The following is a 17675-nucleotide window of genomic DNA, read 5'->3' as shown; positions in this document are numbered from 1 at the left end:
CCGTCCTTGATGTCCAAAAAAAAAGGTCGATATTTCTATAGTCTGTCTCACAGATGCAATGGGAACTTAAAAATATGGATTATGTTCTTATTATTTCCGTTGTGTTACAATCAAGGTTGAAACATTTATGTAATTTTACGTTTTTATTTCAATCTAAAGTCCTCGAAACAACCAAAACACATTGCACCGTATGACCGCTTCCATCCCATAGTGCACCCGGATCGATCGAAGCTCCTTCGAAACGCTTTCATTGCTTAAACCGATACAGCACACCGCACTGAGTGATGTTTTTGCTACGCTGGCACTTAATTTACTAGAAAAACATATCCACCCGGCGGGAGCGGGCTGCTTTGCCAACATTAACCCTCGAGTGAAAGGCCAATTCCATAGCTTCGGCTACGATCACCGGCAATCGCTTCTGAAAAGTGCAGTGTGTGGGATATTTTTTATTACGTTCCCGCAATCGACCCACTGCTGCCGCTTTCAGCCGTTGTTAGCACGGTCGCTCGTTGCTGCGGCTGTTCGGTACAGAGGACTTGTACCTCATACACACTTAAGATATCCTTGAGTGCCAAGCAAACACGATAAAGTAATTGCTCACTTGAGCAAACTCCCACTGTCTCGCTTTCTCGCCCTCCCTCTCTTTCCCTCTGTGTGTCAAGGCTTCAAGTGTATCAAGCGAGTACTGTAGATGAGTTTGATAAAATCAGAAGCAATAGAAGTAAATAATCCGAACACGAAATGGGGCTTCCTTTCGCTCCGTAAACCGGTGCTCGAATGTTGCAGCCACATGACAGCAGCAAACATTCCCCACACACACACACACACACACATACACACATACACATGGTTGTGGTAGAAGCTGGCCCCGGGTTTGTTCCCAGAAAGCAGAAATAGGGAAATCCTTCCAACCAAACGTACAGCGTCGCCGACGTTGATACACGGCACTGACACACGGTCGGTTGGTTATGTCGATCTTATCGACTAGTTGCTTATTTTGCTCTCGGCAAGTACGCTTGCTAGCTGCTACTTGCATCTTCCATTTGCAATGAGCCGGTTTTGATTCATGAAACCTTTGGCAAATGAATCTAAATGAACGATAGAAACTGATCTAGCTGGAAGTACCAAAACCGATCACAAACCGGTCCCTTCAAACTTGTCTTTGCGAGGTAAACTTCAGCAAAACCCTTCTTCGCTACAACCCCAACTCACGGCCGTACGCACCCCCAGTCATTGAAGTGCTACGCCACCATTTACCAACCGGCGAGGGAAATTCTTTCGCGAAGAAATGTTCACACCACCCGGTAGAACAAATCCACCGGGTACAGCCGTTGACTCACAGACTTACGGTGGCCTTGAAATCTTCATCAACCCGGAGAATCTGGGTCTGTGTGTGTGTGTGTCTGCTCTAATAACGCCGTCCGCTGCATACGAAAACGTGTCAAGAATATAAATTAAATGTATTTGCCAAATTTCATCCGTCCGGACACTTTAAAACCGGCCGGCTGGGAAGGAAAGTTTTCCAGCAAGCAATTGAGCTGTTTCGCGCTCTGGCCGGTAGGAAGGCAGCCCGCCAACCGCTGTACGTGCTTCACATGAAGAAAGCAATAAAGAGCTGCGCTTTAAAATAACTCATCTGCTACCCAAATGAAGTTGTGCGGGATGAAATAGTTGTTATGCAATGATGGTGGTGGGTGAATTGGGCGAGGGCCCGTCTTTTTGTATCTGTAAATTGGGTCTTGGGCTCAACAATTTCTTCATGCCGTCATGCGCGCCTTCTTGTTCTTTGCTTATCTGCAGTTATGGTGGTAAGGGTCATGGGCAGAGGTTTACTTCGCTTTCTGTAATTGAGGTTACCTATTTGAGGGTAAAATGTCATATAAAAAAATATGAGGGACTCGGTCGAGTCGAGAATTGAGCCCATAGCGGCGTATTGAGCGAGATATTGACATGCACTTTACCGACACTGCTATTTGACTTACCTCCTGAGGCACAAGCTAAAAGCAGTGAAAAAGAAAGATTTTTTTGGGTTTACTGATAACCTCATTGAAAACAATTTTTTAAACTGGTTGAGATTTTTTAAGCAAATAGTAGAATATTTATAAAAAGTTACAACACAAGCCATAATTCTTAACTATTTTTAGCAGAAGTCTCTTATTTTCGCACTTAGAAAATATTGTGTTCTTTCTTCTTTGGTAGAACAACCTCGAGAGCTTTAAAGGCTATTTAAGACTGCCTTGACATGGGTTTACCATAGGTCAGCCAATAGGTCAATCTCAATCGATAACATTGCGATTTAAATAATTACTCAGTTGGATGAATTAGTAAAGCTTTAATGTTTTGATTCTAAACCTTCCTACTCATTCCTAGTCCCGTTCAAAAGAGTAAGGACAAAGTAAAAGAACCGTATGAATGGATATAATTTAATTTGGGTTCCCCTCACTTCAAGGCTATTATGGTCAATAAAACAAGAAAACTATTAGATCGAAAGTCAATTTCAGTCATATTCAGTCACAGATTGTGTAAACCAAACCAACTGTGTAAGAAACTATCTACCAAAGCCCCTTAAAGGGCCATTTTAACATCGCCCCATCTTCAGCAGCGCGGAAATTAATTTATTTTTAATCAACAAACACGTCCCGCAAACGATCAGCAGTAACCTTGCTGTAAAACCAAAGCTGGTCAAAAGTTTAGCGCTTGAGCCAATAAAAAACAAAACGAAACCTAACAAAAATAACAAACACCTCCATTTGCAACACACTTTTCTTGCTCACCATCCTAAACGGACGGGAAAGTTTTGCGGGGAAAAAACGAAGGTTAAAAATATGCAACTCTCAAAGAAACTTTCACACACACACACACCAATTGCTCAACCATGACTTATTTAAGGAAATGAAAGGAAAAGGGGAGATTGGTAGATAAAAACACTCTCACAGACACACACCAAATAAAAACGGCCAAATCAAAAATGCAACAGTTCTTATCTGAGTTAATTAAAAACTTCTTCACCGAAGCGCCGTTCGACCGTTTTATGCATAATCTTTTCGACGTTTTTTTCCGTTTCCTTTTCCTGGAGTTTTTTGTTTTTTTCTTGATTTCTGTTGCCGGCAAGTCCAGCTGGATACTTCTATTTTGCTCGTCTTTTTTTTTTCTTTCTCTCTAAAGTCAATAGTCTTTTGTGTCGGTTTTTTTTTTGTAATTCCATTTTCCAAACTCCATTTTCTCGAGTTTTGCGCATCACACCCCAACTAAACCGCACGCGAGGATCAGTGAATGCTCCGGTAGCCGGAGCGATTATACCTTTTGCCGTGTGATTTCGGAATGGATCTGCTTCTTCTTCTTCCTTCGGTGGCTTTATTTAGACAGCGCCGGCAACCGGAAACCGCGAAACCGGGGGCGCATTTTGTACAAAAGAAAGCAAGCGAGATAAAAAAAAACCGGCACGAGTAGCCAAAAAGCAAACTAAAATCAACTTCGAAACGGAAAAGAGATGATATTCCAACACACGCAATGTAAGTGAGAGCAGATGGGTTGGGTTTTTTTTTTAAATAAAACAAAAGATAACGCCTACGATTACAATCAGCTGCCATTTTTCCCGCGGGTGGATGAGAAAGTTACTTTTGTCTGTGTGTCTCTGCCTCCATTCTTTCCTTTCTTTCTATCTTTTTTTTTTAAATTCATACAAACTCTATTCAATCCCCCCCCCCTCCCCTTGCTCCTTCCTGCACTCCTCCTCCCTCCTCCCTCCAATCATCCGAAGGGCTCTACGGTGGATAAGCGAACCGAGATTCGGGCATCCGGGTAAGTCCCTCATGAAATATGACTGCACATGGTACTGCAAGCGTGCGGGCAGGCAGACCGAGCAAGGCCAAAGCTGCTCCCGGTTTTTTTTTTTTTTTTTTTTTTTTTTTGGTGGCCGAAATAGAAATGGCAAAAAGCGATCCACGGACTGTTATTTTCCCATAACACTCCACGGTGCACGGTCTGGAACGGAAAACCTAACCATGCATATTTTAATGTCGAGAGTTGATGTTTGGATACGCTGGTACGTTTTTGGTGTGTGGGCCCCATGCACGCGTGTGTGTGTGTGTGTATTTGTTCTTTTATCTCCACACTCTGTCACTTGTGTACCGCTCTTGAATAGATAAAAATACACCACCACTCTCCACTCCGAAAACGGAAGAAGAAATGAACCCAGCGAAGGATATGTGGATCGCCGTGCTTCACCAGAACATGGCCAGAATGGAGTAGGAGTAGTGCTGCGGTGCTTTTTTATACTTCGTCTCATTCGTTTGGACACATTTCTAGCTTCTCATCGCGTCATCCCTTCCGCACTTCCCAGCTCGAGCCGGAACAAGTTCGGAAGATAACCCGGTGAGCCGTTTTCGTGCCAGAACTCAACCGGAACGGCGTTCGATGTTCGGGACGGATCGCTCATTTTATTCGCCGCTGCAGTGAAATGGATATTCACAATTTCATTCATTTCGCCAGTCTGGGACGGTGGGTGCTTTAGAGGCGAGTTTTTTGGGGAATTTTTATTTCCGATGGAATAGCATTAAATACAGCTACGAGAAATGGAAGCGTTTGGGATGCATTACCATGAAGCAAAACAATGTGCAACATTGTAGATTTAGATATGTTATGTAAAAATCGTTTCGTAGTAATATTCTGACAGATATGCGCATCAGCTGGAACTCACTGCGGGTGAATCCAGGTATCTACCACTCAATTATCCCGTGTGCTGCATACTTTAAACTAGAGCTTTTCGGATTGATGAGTTTTATGGGCTAAATTAAGAGGGCTTTTGTACTTGGTGGGTGCGATCCGTTCATAAAAAATTGTTGATGAATAGCCAAGAGCTATGAACCAACGCATCAGCTTCACAGCTACAGTTTCAACCAAAACCCCCCGGAATTTATGCAATCATTCAGCTGTCGAAAATTAATAGTTTTGATCGTATTTCTGATTGTTTATAAACTTAATAAAATTGCTTTTTTTATACAAGAACATAAAAAATAGCTTTTCAGTCTTGATCCTTCCTGTCTACAGCCCCGATAGAATAGGATACATTCTGTAGAGATGCTGATTGCATACCATCAGGCGCATACTGTATTAAAGGAAAGAACGCTGTTAACGCAGCTAAAATAACTGTAAAAGCTTCATTCTATTTTGTAGTGGGGCTTACGAAAACTTTAACTAGCTTCAATGGATGATACAAATCAATTCTCGTACTGATAATTTAAGGCCTATTCTAGGGTTTTTTTTTTGACTGGTTAGATTTATTCCTTAACTTTACTGACGTATCTTATAAGTGATTTCGTATTAGAGAAGTCCCAAGAAAAACCTCAAAACTCTCAGATGTCTCCATATTCTCAAAAAATAATCACATCACTATTGCTAAATTGAGCAGAAAATTTTAGTCAAACGAACCAGCAGAAGCAGACATCGTTAGGGCTACGATATGGTAGAGTTACCTATTGCTGATCCTTTTATCTTTCTAGGGTTTTATATGGCCCCTTTTATGTCTGCATCTTAATCTATCACAATGACCCAATATTTTTGTGATCTTATTTGAAATCATAAGAGCTTAGTCAGTTCAAAGTACTTGTGATACTGCTGAGCCGACCATCCGAATATTGAAATTAAGTAGGGTAAAAAGGTCTTAATACGGCTTCCGCACACTCCCTTACTTAATTGCAAAACAGGATAGGATTTTCTATGTTCTATTGCTCTATTAAGGCCTAAGGGTGCCTCTTAAATTTCTATTTATTTGCATAAGTACAGTGTAATATATTAATATACTTTATTAAATATTTATCCTATTTAAACAAATCTGCGCAACAATATACGATTACCCTTAAGCCTCATTAAAATGTAATTTATTTAATTTTACCCCCCAAAAAAGTAAATATAATCCCAAAACAAGCTTAATGGTCAGAAAAAAAGGCTAAAATTCCCTTAATTTTGATTGTTAATTCGATGGAATTTTGTGCCGAGCATACAAAACATTCAACGCAACACCGTACGCACGATGCTTTACCTTTTTTAATTACAGCCGCAACATAATAGTTCTCCTCGCTCCCCCGAGGATTGGAAAATCTCTCCATCCCCTGGAGCTACTGCAATGCGCCAATAACCTGCAACATATTTTCCTTCCCACCACACGTACTGTAGATAGCATTTTAGAGCGTTTTTCCTCTTCAACCATAACCCCGTCCTATCGTTTCAATTGAATTTTAAAACACCGTTCGCATCCGTGGCGGATTCCCTGCTGCTCATGCATTATTGAAATCATCAAATTAATAATAAAATCCCCCGGCGGGCGAACGAACGAACGGCTGCCACACGCCACGGGAAGCAAGACCGCGTTCGTGTCGTTGCATTTCCGGCTGCATTTGACGCTGGAAAAGGCCAGTCCAGATGTGGGGGAAAAGGTGATGAAAATGGAATGCAGACGAAAGTTCACAACGCATCTTAAATGCGTCTCACGTGTATGCCTTAAAATGGCGCTGCTTTAAGATTATCAAACAACAACAACCGGCCAGTCGGGCGGGTAAATGCCGTGCCTCTATATTGCCGTATCGCGACCCGAAGTGGTTTGGCAGCTTCCCGATACAGGAGGTAAAATAGCCATGTTCTTTTTCAGCTCGCGTACTGTTCCCCTTCGGGCGCTGGAAAGCTTTAAAAGACTTGCCCTCCTACTTGGTTTTCATTGGACGTGGATTTTTTTTTCTTTATTTGCTTGGGTAGGTAAAGTCGCTCCGTCATGGAACAGCGCTCGGTACACGCAATGGGACGTCATTATTTTCATCACCTGCTAAGGGAATGGGGTGTTGTTAATGGTGGATCTGGTGGTGGTTGGGGAATCAGCAGCTTCACCGGTGCTAGGATCTTTATGTTCAAGCTCGAGAGAAGAAATCACCCCACTGCACGGTGGGTTAATTTGAAACAAATATCGAACGGAAATTTAACGTTTTTTGGACGCCAAAGGAATAGGAACAATCCAAAGCTGGTCCTCTGAAATTAAAAAAAAAAACTTGTAGTTTTTTTTTATACAAACTTTTAAACGGTTTGGGATTTAGCAAAATAAATATTAAAATACCGATGGAGACGCCTGGTGCCCCGTGTATTCCTCTAACAAAATATTATAAAATTGGGGAGTTTCAACCGTAGAATATTTTTAATGCTTTTGACTTTTCCACAGGTATTTTGAAAACATTATTTAATTATTGTATGAATCCAAGGCAAAAAAGGATAAAAAGTACAAACAAAATAATACATGCTTAATGGAGGCGCCTGGTGCTCCACACTTCTGACTGAACAAATTTGAAATATTCGTTATTTTAGCTATTTTTCAAAGAAATTAAAAAATAATTATATTTCATTTCCAGGTTCCAAATTTAGCTAAACTAAATTTTAAAATGCCCTAAATTTTAAAAGATTCATTTAAGAATTTTAAAAGATCAATCGATCCTCGATCTACAACCTGACAATAAAAAATCAGTTTAATTTTTTACGAGTTTATCGTAAATTTTGACATCAATTTTCAATAAAAATGCAATCATTCTTTGCAAAAATAAGCAAGTTTGCTTCTGCTAACAACTCTTTTTAAAGACTTTTATCCCGTCAAATACCCACCGTGGCATCATGCTTAGCAGGGGGTGAAAATTTGTGTACGCAGAAGGGCGAAAAAAACCACCCCGCAAGGCGTTGAACGGGAAAACTGCCGAAAGGAAGAATGAAACGAATAACGACACGATCCTTATCACCAACACACCGGCAAGGCTGTGAGCAGGGAGTATACACAACCATCGTGTTGCTTCAATAGTGCTTCCGGACGGTATTTATGACCCGCGATCGGCATTGAATTTGTGTACACCGGCTTCCTTCCACCGTCGCACCGCCACCTTACCCCGGCAAGACTTATCCTCATACAATATTCAATCGCTTACGTTCGTCTTCACTCACTTCACCGGCCAGGAAGAATATTGCTTGATCTTGCAGCAGCAACCGGGCGCTAATAGCGCCCGTATTCAAATGCCGCTACAATATATCCCCACTTCAAGCAAACAACGCACACACCATTATGGTGTAAGGACTTGGGGCTACATCGCGGGCGGGAGGCGCACACGACAAAATAACAAACAAAAGCATCCATCCTCCCACTCAAATGGAGCTCGGCCCCGAAAAGACGATCCGCTAGTAGCAGTACTCAGAGAAAGCCTCGAGAAACGCACAACAAAAACAGGCCAATGCCATCCTCACCTCCCCATTCCGAAACCCATGAACGGGAAAGCGTTTGGGGAGCTCTTTTGAATAGCTTCACTAAATTTATGAAATTGTAAAAAAATCCTCGGTGATTTTGGGTGGCGAAAATAGAAGCAACAACAAAAAAAGCTAAACCAAATCCTTACGGAAAAACAATCTGTGTTTGGTTGTGCTGTGGCTGTTTTCTGTTTTCCACGTGACCCCTACTCTTCCCCTTCTTGATTTTTATTCTTCCCTTGCTGTGCCACGCTCTCGGACGCTTCCCACTAGTAGTAGCGTGCATATAAGCCGGGCCGGTTTTGGCGGGGTGAAAGTTCATTCCGCGGTTGCCAAGTGATTAAGCCAATGGGTTGCTTGGTTGTGAGCTGTGGTTTATGCTGCCACGCAACATTTTTCCATCCCCCCCTCCCCTCAGTTTTCTCCCCCACTTGTCCCACCAGCAAGGAAGGCCGCATGAATGGAGGTCAGTGAATGGGGAACGGGTGGCTCGATGGGAGTTGCTGCGAGTGAAGTTATGAATTTCAGTCTCCAGACGGCGCGCCATTTTGCCGCTGGCAGGCTGTATTGTGCGGCTGCAGTACCCCGGTGCGGTCGTGGCTTTAAAAGACGAAATATGATCGCGTTTACCCCTGGTCACACACACGCCTTCTGTCGCCACCCACCGCAGTGTGGCGGTTTCCCATTGAATTGTCTAGCCCCGAGGCCTGATGGGTAATGAATATTCAATTCAATGTGCGGTACGTGGCGGTACCGGGTTTGGTGGCGGTACGGTGGCACGAGCTATTTGCTTAAATTAAAATTTATCACCAATGCTAACAACTGGGCGAGTGGTGTTTTATTTTGCGTTTTGCCATCGATCGTTTTTATATGAGCCGGGACCGGCCCCGGTTTCGCGGTCGGTAAAAAGGGGAAACACACTTTCCGCGAGCTGGGTTTCTTTAGCAGGTTGATGGAACTGTGGTGTGACTGTATACATTACACGACGGTCGCCTGATATCTTGTGCGTAAACAAATTTTAATTTTATCGTTTAATCGCTCACTGTTCACGCCCGCCCATAATGGTGGCCAACTTGGTGTTTTGGAACCAATGGTGTCGCGTTTGAATCACTTTGGGGTGTAAGTGAATTAAATATTCGGTTTTTTTTTCGGGTCGATAAGAGATTTTTGCAAAAAAAAATTTGAACTTATAATATTCTTACCAGGAGAAGCTTATGTACAGCTACCAAGAACAATGATTCTTGTAGCTAAAATTAGCTCAGGAATCAGCGCTCCTATCCGGTCAGTATCGCATTTAAAATTCTACCAGAGTAAGCCACTCTGAATATTTGATAGCGGAGTTCTAAAGTGAGATGTTCCGTTCTATCACATCTTTTCTAAAGCTATTTTTGGGAGTAATCCATTTCTGAGAAAAAGCTGATTATCAAGAGCTTAGAAGCTAGGGAGCTAGAAATGAGTTTCAAAGAAGTAATAAATAGCGCAAAATTGTTCAACACTTAAATTTTAACAGAATCAACTCAGTCTAATAAAGAAGGAACATTTAATTATTAAAAAAAAAGTGTAAACAAAAAATTTTAAAAAAGATTTATTTCATTTTAAAACTAATTATTAAAAACTACTAAAACAAACATTACATTCACAGGCTAGGTTAATACTAAAATACATAAAGCAAAACAGTTAAGAAAAATACATAAAGCAAAAAGTTTCCTTTTGGAATATATGCGGTCATATATTCGGTACACCGGTGGCCGAGGCGACAGTGGCGCCGGTCTTCATTCGGCAGGACCGGTATTCAAATTCCATCCAGAACGCCTCCCCGTACGTAGAGCAGAATGGTGTGCTTTGCAAAATCAAGTCAAAGAAAGCCAGCAATGGCAGGCCAATACCTCTCGAGGTTGTAGTACCAAGGAGGAAGAAGAAGATTGAAATATTGCAAGCTCGATGTGGAACTTTACAACCATATAATGGAATCTTGCACACAGTGGAGGAGATTTGCATTGCGACGATGGAACTTTGCAATTTCAGTCCATCTTTAACAAAAACAACATTCCCCGAAATTATACTACAATTTTATTTATCAAAATTCTGTATGCACTGCGCACCCATATAACCCAGATATAATTTGAACATCAAGAATCGGTAAAGAGAGCGAATGCATAGCTATCTTCTTTTGTCTGACATAGCCGACTGGCAGGGCATCGTCGAGCAAAATGCGACCAGCATCAGCTGATTCTCACCATTCACCCCTTCAACATCGTTGACTCATAAATCCAACTTCAACATAAAATGCCATAAACGGTACTCATATGTCACTACTGGAAAAGCTGCTTTGAAGTACCCGAATGAAATTGTATTTAAAAATAAAAGAGGAAAAAGCTACATTCCCACTTTATCGATCAAAAGTTTCCAATTGTACCGATCGCTCCCTTTTTATATAGCTCCCCATTCCATTGCTCAAGCAGACAGCAGACACGCACACAAACGTACGTCATATCTGTCACACACTGAGCAGAGGTGTAGGAAACAAACAAACCAAACATGGCGCTAGTAGACTAGGCAAAAACTTCCAACTCAATCAACCTTATAACCTCCTGACGGTAAAGCAATTCCAACCGAAACCAGTACCGAGCGAAGGAAACATTTTCCGGCAACTTTCCCCATTTAGCATTGTGTGGTGGCCACCATTCCACCTCCCTTCGTCGCCTTTTTTTTTGTTGGAACCGTCCAACATCAATCTCGTGCAGCGGTACAACTTTCCGTATTGATTTTCCCACCGTAAGCGAACCATCCACCACCATTTACAGTGAGCGAGAACTCTTACCGAGAAGGACGAGAATTCAATCAATTATTATAATTTCATCCCTCCGAATGTATTTCTTCTTCGTTTGCCAAACCACTCCGATTGCTCCACTTGCATGCGGGTGCGTGGAGCCAAGCACAAAGTAGTTCCCGTACCGTTTTGAATCTATTTCTATTTCTCTGGCAGCTTTTCTCGTCTTTTTTACTTTGCCCTGACTCGTTCTCTTTAGTTCAAAGGCCCAACAAATGTTGTTCATCATCAGTAATACAGTTTTTTTGATTGCTGTTTCCTCCCCCGTTTCCTTCTCGTTACAGCGGTTGAGTTTTTCTTTTTTGCCTCCTTTCCGGTCTACAGCCACATTTCAACGGAGCTAGAATGAGGCCTGACGCCAATAGTATGGTTCAGTAACTGGCCGTCCCTTGGAAACGGAATCCTCTACCACCGGTTCCGCACAATGCCACGACACGGCACGCAGTAAGCCTTTTCTTTTATTGGCAGACAAAAAACCATGCCCAGACCAAGTATCCTTTTTTTCCCCGAGCGGACAACGGAACAGCTTCACATAACTAGCTTTTTTTTGCGTGCTGTGTTGCGCACCGGCTGTTGTACAGGTTGGCCGGCCGACCGGAAACGCTGAAGTGTAAAGTGTCAAACGCTCGGCCAGCCACCTTTCAACTTCAGTGCATCCGAAACCGGACGCAACGGTTACTGCAAAATCGTTCGTCACAAAAGCTCGTGCCCAGCAAAACCTCCTGGGACTGAGAGCCGTTTGCGAAAGGAATGATAAATGAAAATACCTCCGAGCGGTCTCCCGAGTGAAGTTCCAACCCACAGTCCACAGTCCAAAGAGGGGGCGGAAATGTCAAAACCCACCCCGTAAAATACAAAGGACAGTGGACGTACTGGGTACCAGGCGATGGAGTAGCAAGCAGAGTGATGTCTAAAAAGCTTATTCCTACCTTCTCACTCTCTCTCTTATATTTTGAAGCAGTGCATCCAACTGCAGGTCATAGCCTACTTTTGCTACCTACTGTTACTGCTACTGCCAGTGCTACTGCAGCTGGTAAACTTCAGCCAACCAAGCTGTGACATAAAAATTCAAACTATCAAACGAAACATTCAACCGTCCAACGGCACGGAATTGTTACACTTGGCCGTGCGGAAAGGAAATAACTCTTGCATAACTCACGCCACGACCGGAGCGTGCTTTGGGCGTCCGGAGGAGGATCGAGAGGACTTGGTAAAAAGTTGAATTGTCCAGTCCGGAGCGAGGTTCCGGCTCGGGCTGGAAAAATGCACCAACCAAAGCCAAAGGAACGCGCGTATTTACAATAGTTCGCTTTGCTTTACGCTTTTTTTGTTAAACTTCCGGCACGGTGGGATCGGCGATGAACAGCATTACAAGGCCAATTTCTAAATATTTTATTTATTGGTGGAGGCGCCCAGTACTTCATAAAAATTGGCAATATTAGACAAATAAAAAGGATTTTACACTCGAAATACACAATAAAGTAAACTCATCTTAGTTTTCACTTACGTTATCAAATTTTCTTGTCTATCTAAATATTTTATCGAAAAATTAAATTATTCATAAACAGAACGTTTTGACAGTTCTGATATATAAATAAATCATAAAACAGAAAAAGATTCTCAGATTTTAAAGTCTTTAAATGTCTTTAAATTGCTTTAATTAAATTAAAAGATAACTTTTAAAAAAATTAAATAACATTTTTCAACAAAACTCACAAAATTAATTCCGCCACTCCTTAATTTGTAGTACAAAATCCCATAGTGCGATTCTTCGCAATTATTTTTCACTGCCCTTTTCCAGCAGGATGAACTGGAAGACAGTGGCTAAATTCTTACACCATGTTACTAATGTACTTCATTCTGTTCTGTTTTCTCACTCCCTTTTCCAGCTGTTCTCCAGGAATTTATGCTCCAGACTGTGAACTGTGAAACTGTGCGCACATTGTACATAAGGTGCTGAACAACTACCAGACAAGAGTTGGAAAGCACTCCAACACGGATAAAGGAAAAAACAAAACAAAAACCGGTAATATTTATCTGACAACCATCAGAGCACCCGAGCTGGCGCTAGGAGTCTTCCCACGAGTGCAACCCGTACATCGTCTACTCCAATGTGCAATGGAAAGAACAGGAAAAGCTGCCCAATAAATTGAAAACAGATTTTGCTCTATTGGGACCTCGCGAATGGTTGTGGTGTGTGCGCAAAACTAGCAAACATAATTAAGTGAAATGATTCCTGCCGAACTACTACTACCACCACTGCTACTAGTACCGGGAAACGGAAAACCGTACATGGGCAGGACCTTGGGTAACCGCTACAATGTAACCCACCTCGATAGCATCTGTTTTGCGGTCGTTCAGCTACAGCTCCTGCACCGACGGTGGCCCCAAAGCGAGTAGTGTGGATCGCCTTCCCCCGGGCGACTAAACTTCCAGCTTTTTCCCGAGTTGCCAACGGGATTTTTTAGCATCCCCACCGAAGCACATGCGAGCGGCTAGCTATAGTCACGCCAGAAAACCGCCACAAAAACCCCCACGAAAAGAAGTCACTAAATTAGTGGCCCAAAGCCTGCCGGGGGGGAAAAAGGAAGCACATTAAAAGCATAAGCTACCGGAGCGCAGAAAGAATAGTTATCTAACGTGTCTACCCGGGAAAAACACGGTCGGTCGGAGTGGTTTTTAAGGGAAAACTAAAACCAGCCCTTACCGCCTTTCCCTTGAACGCCGTGCCCGACAACCATGAAGTCTGCCATCCTGTATCCGTACGGTCCGCTGCGCGCTAATGGTTGCTGCCGGATGCTGCACGCCAAACATTTGGCACTAACGAGCGCCATCTACACCCTGGTAAGCGTGCGAATTGTTTCGCCATTTTATATCCACGCGAGCTTACGTGCTTTTCCGTTTTGTTTTATTGGTGTTTTGGGCTTCGTTTTTGGCCTTTCCCCGTACCATATACACACTGTCTGTCGCTCGACTGTTTTCCAGCTAATTAAACATCGACGAGTTTTGTGCTCGGAAGAGGAGTGGTCGATTGGATCGCCTCGCCGGTCGGGAGTACGAGAAGGAAGATTGAAACATGGAAACTTCGCCAGGACTCATCGACCACTTCGTGTTTGGTGTGTGCTACGGAAGTGCAACGTATAACGAGATATTAAGTGAGCAGACACCACGTGCTAGCTAATGCTCGTTACCTCGGCTTCTTGTAGCTTGGTTCGTCTAATGGAGCTTACCCGAATTCTGCTGAATTGGCTCACGTGACACGTGGTTCACCGAGAAAGACAGAGAGGAGCTAATTACTGCTGCCTCTAAAGATGTGCCTCCACTTCCACCTTGCGTCCCTCATTGCAAAGAGGCACCAGAAGCACAGTCTTTGATGTCCACTACGTCTTGAAAGAAGATTTTTTAACAACTCCGTTTTATTTTCGGGAACATTCCGCTTCAAACTTGAAACAGATGTTCATTAAATCGGATTCTGCCTGTAATTGCTTTATATTGTACACCCAATTATTGCGTACATCATCTCCGCCGACAAAAACCGCACACCAGCGCTTACTCGAATTCCTTGTGAACAAGATCTCCACCAAGTACCTCTTTAACTCCTTTCGCATCAGTCGCAATACACGTAGCGATTTCGTAGGAAAGCAGGGGCGCCCCACGCAACCACGCTAGGCGAGAAATGCGCGAGGGCCCAACCTTTGCGGAGATACCAATTTATTTTCCGGCCTGCTGACTGGAGCATGATTGAGTGCGAATCAAAGCCCCTTAACGGTTGCCATTATGCGAAAGATTAGGTAAATTGCATTGGATGGCGAATTCATCCGACACGGTTATACGACTCTGTGTGCGTGCGCTTGTTTTTATGTGGAGCAATTCCGTTGCTCATGGACGAAACCTCGAACATCGAACCATATGTGTTGATATATCGCGATGTTACTTGGGACTTTTGCTCGCAATTCTACACTAGTTGCCGTTTAGTGTAATCTTCTCTCTCTCTCTCTCTCTCTCTCTTTCTCTCTCATTCCTTCCCGGCCACTGACAGAACATTTCCATCCTGGTGGTGCTGCTCTACTCGTGGCGTATCAGCGTGAACGTTAAAAAGTATGGCGACCTGGAGGATGTGTACTACGGTAAGTGCGTGTTTCGTATCGCTCGCATACTCTTGGTCCCGGTGATTCCTCGGTATGGGATATCCAATTATTCAGGTTTTCGCTCTAATCGGCTTTCTTCTTTCTACCCTTTCGCTCTCTCTCTCTCTCCCTTTCCTCCACGTATAGGTGTACAGATAGCCTACTTCGCCATCATCGGTACGCAATGTTCGATGATCCTGCTCAGTGTGGTGCTTATTTTCGGAATCTATCGGGTAAGTGGATCTGTCTTGGCGTTACGATTAATTCGTCGAGTTCGTGCGAGCTAGCTCGGTAGTTTCGGACTCACCACATTTCTGCCCTCTCGCACAGGAAAATATCGGCCTGGTCGTACCGTGGATAATCGGATTTATCACCTTCATGGCGCTGGAAGCGGTCGCCATGGTATACTCGAACGTACTGCGGGACCACGTGAACCGGCAGTTCGATTCGCTCTGCAAGGCGGAGGTCGCATTCTTCATATCGAGAGCTGTCATCAATGTAAGTAGGAAGTTCCGATAGTGTGCGGTTGGGTTCCATGTTCCATTTTTTTTTTTATTCCTTTCTTGCATTTGGTCCCCAGATAATGGCCATGTGGGCGGTAACACGGTTCTACAATCTGTTGCGTGCGGGCGTTACCTGGAAGGGACCGGAGCTGATCGAACTATGACACAACTCGAACGAGACGGAAAAGACGCTAGCGTCCTTCCGCGAAGAGACTCACCTGATCGTGCGCATACCGACGTGCGACGGTACGGACACCGATCTGGACCGGCCGGGCAGGCGTGACGAGGGCGACGATGCGACGACGACAGACACGGATGACAATATGATCGGTTGCGGTGGTGCGCGTAAGGGCACCTATCAACCCATCAGCCGGGGTATGTACCGTTGGCCTGGGGAGGAAGAGGACGAACCGGACGAGGCGAAGAGCGTGGGCAGCGGGAGCGATGAGGACGATTCGCTGCTCGTTGCGTACGACAGCAATTCGGTCGCGTCCGTTTGACAATATCGCAAGCTCCTGCGGTACGCGACGGCAGAGCTGCAGCGGCAGGCGGACAGTGCCGTGCTGCTGTTTATGATCATATTTTTTATCGAAGTGTACGCGCAGATTTTCATATTTTTCTAATCGGCCCAGACCGCGTACCGCAGGACAAAACCAAGCAAAGGATCATAGAAGGTTCACCACTGTTAGGACGCAAAGAGACAGGGTAGGAGACAAGTGTTAAAAAGGATTTACCCCAAATGGGGATGTAAAAACTACCAACAAAAAAAAACTGGTGAAGTACTCGTTTGATGTAAGGGGAAAAGCAGATCGGCTTTGCTACCCCCAAAAACACCCCCGAAGGCTACAAAACGGACGGTTCAAAGAGATCGGTGCGAATCCGATTTGTTACGAAGGACTAGCTGTAAGATGTTGTGAAACCTGTTAAGCTGAACTTTTGCAAACTGCAAAGCTGCAAAACCAAACAAACAAGATGTGTTAATGTGAGTGGGGCGACCGCTCAACCTGTTTGAGTATGTAAATAGTGTGTAGCAAAGTATAACAATATAAGAAACGGGCGTCAAACCGCGTCCACAAACTATCATGTTAGCGATTATGTTTGAACAGAAAGATACACGTTGAAACAGTGCAAAGTAAAAGGAGGAAAACTCCTTGTGAAAACTATTAGACAGAAGAGGGATGATATCCTTTAAGAACGCAAAACAATAAATGTGCTGCTGCGCAGCGTTGATAACAATTGATGAACAAATTTGGCCATTTTTTTTTCCACAAAACCCATCCGAAAACTCCAATAATAAATCAGTCACTCACAACGGACTCAAATTTGTTACTGGAAACGTGCCATACTGGAATGATAAAGCCACACATTTACATAAACTTTTCTGGCGAAACCTTTTCCCACACACCCAGCTACTAGTGCATTGGTCCCTAAAGAACAAGTTCCAAGGATTGCTAAAGTCCCGGTACCAAGAAGCACCAAAGTTCCAAGTTGCGTTCCGCAAAACTACGGTGGACGACAAGCGACAACTAGCGTGACATTATTTTCTTTCCCCCACTTGTGGCGCTGTATGTAACGTTTCCGTGCTAGAGACAACAATTGTACTGGGAAGCAATTTGGCTACAAAGTGCTGCTGCTGAGGGAGTGATCTGGGAATGAATGCTCTGTTAACTACTTATGACAGACGTGGGAATTTATTTACCTTTTTTCTAGGAAATTTTCGTTTCGTAAGAGCTTTGGAGGTGTGTGTTTAGTTTATTGCGCCTGAAATGCTGCAATCACTGCGCTTTGTATCAAATTTGGGACCACTCAAACGCGAAGGCTACAGGGGAGCCTTCTACCGGAAAATTAGCCAATTAGTTCTAAAGTCTGATTACATTTTTTTACCGATTTCGAACTGGTTGTCGTTTAAGGCCTGGAAGACTACATCCCCTACAATTTGTTTCATTTTTA

At 43.6% G+C, this 17675-nt stretch overlaps 1 protein-coding gene across 4 annotated transcripts in view; it reads left to right on the top strand.

Moving 5' to 3' along the window:
• The window catches only part of LOC118503847, a 31648-nt gene extending 14683 nt beyond the window's left edge, over positions 1–16965 (top strand). For 3 of the 4 annotated variants that reach the window (XM_036037556.1, XM_036037559.1, XM_036037558.1), the window contains 5 exons: positions 12985–13939; positions 15135–15222; positions 15370–15455; positions 15553–15720; positions 15803–16965. In XM_036037556.1, the coding sequence (XP_035893449.1) occupies positions 13835–13939; positions 15135–15222; positions 15370–15455; positions 15553–15720; positions 15803–15889 (534 nt within the window). In that variant the 5' untranslated portion in view covers positions 12985–13834 and the 3' untranslated portion in view covers positions 15890–16965. Of the gene's footprint in view, positions 1–11379; positions 11540–12984; positions 13940–15134; positions 15223–15369; positions 15456–15552; positions 15721–15802 lie in introns of all 4 variants that reach the window. The other variant, XM_036037557.1, reaches the window with a different exon arrangement.
• The last annotated feature ends 710 nt before the right edge of the window (positions 16966–17675 follow it).

Source organism: Anopheles stephensi, chromosome 2, assembly GCF_013141755.1.
Source record: "Anopheles stephensi strain Indian chromosome 2, UCI_ANSTEP_V1.0, whole genome shotgun sequence".
In the NCBI taxonomy this organism is placed as follows: Eukaryota; Metazoa; Arthropoda; class Insecta; order Diptera; family Culicidae; genus Anopheles; species Anopheles stephensi.
The sequence above is the reverse complement of the archived record's forward strand: the minus strand, read 5'-3'. Positions and strand labels throughout refer to the sequence as shown.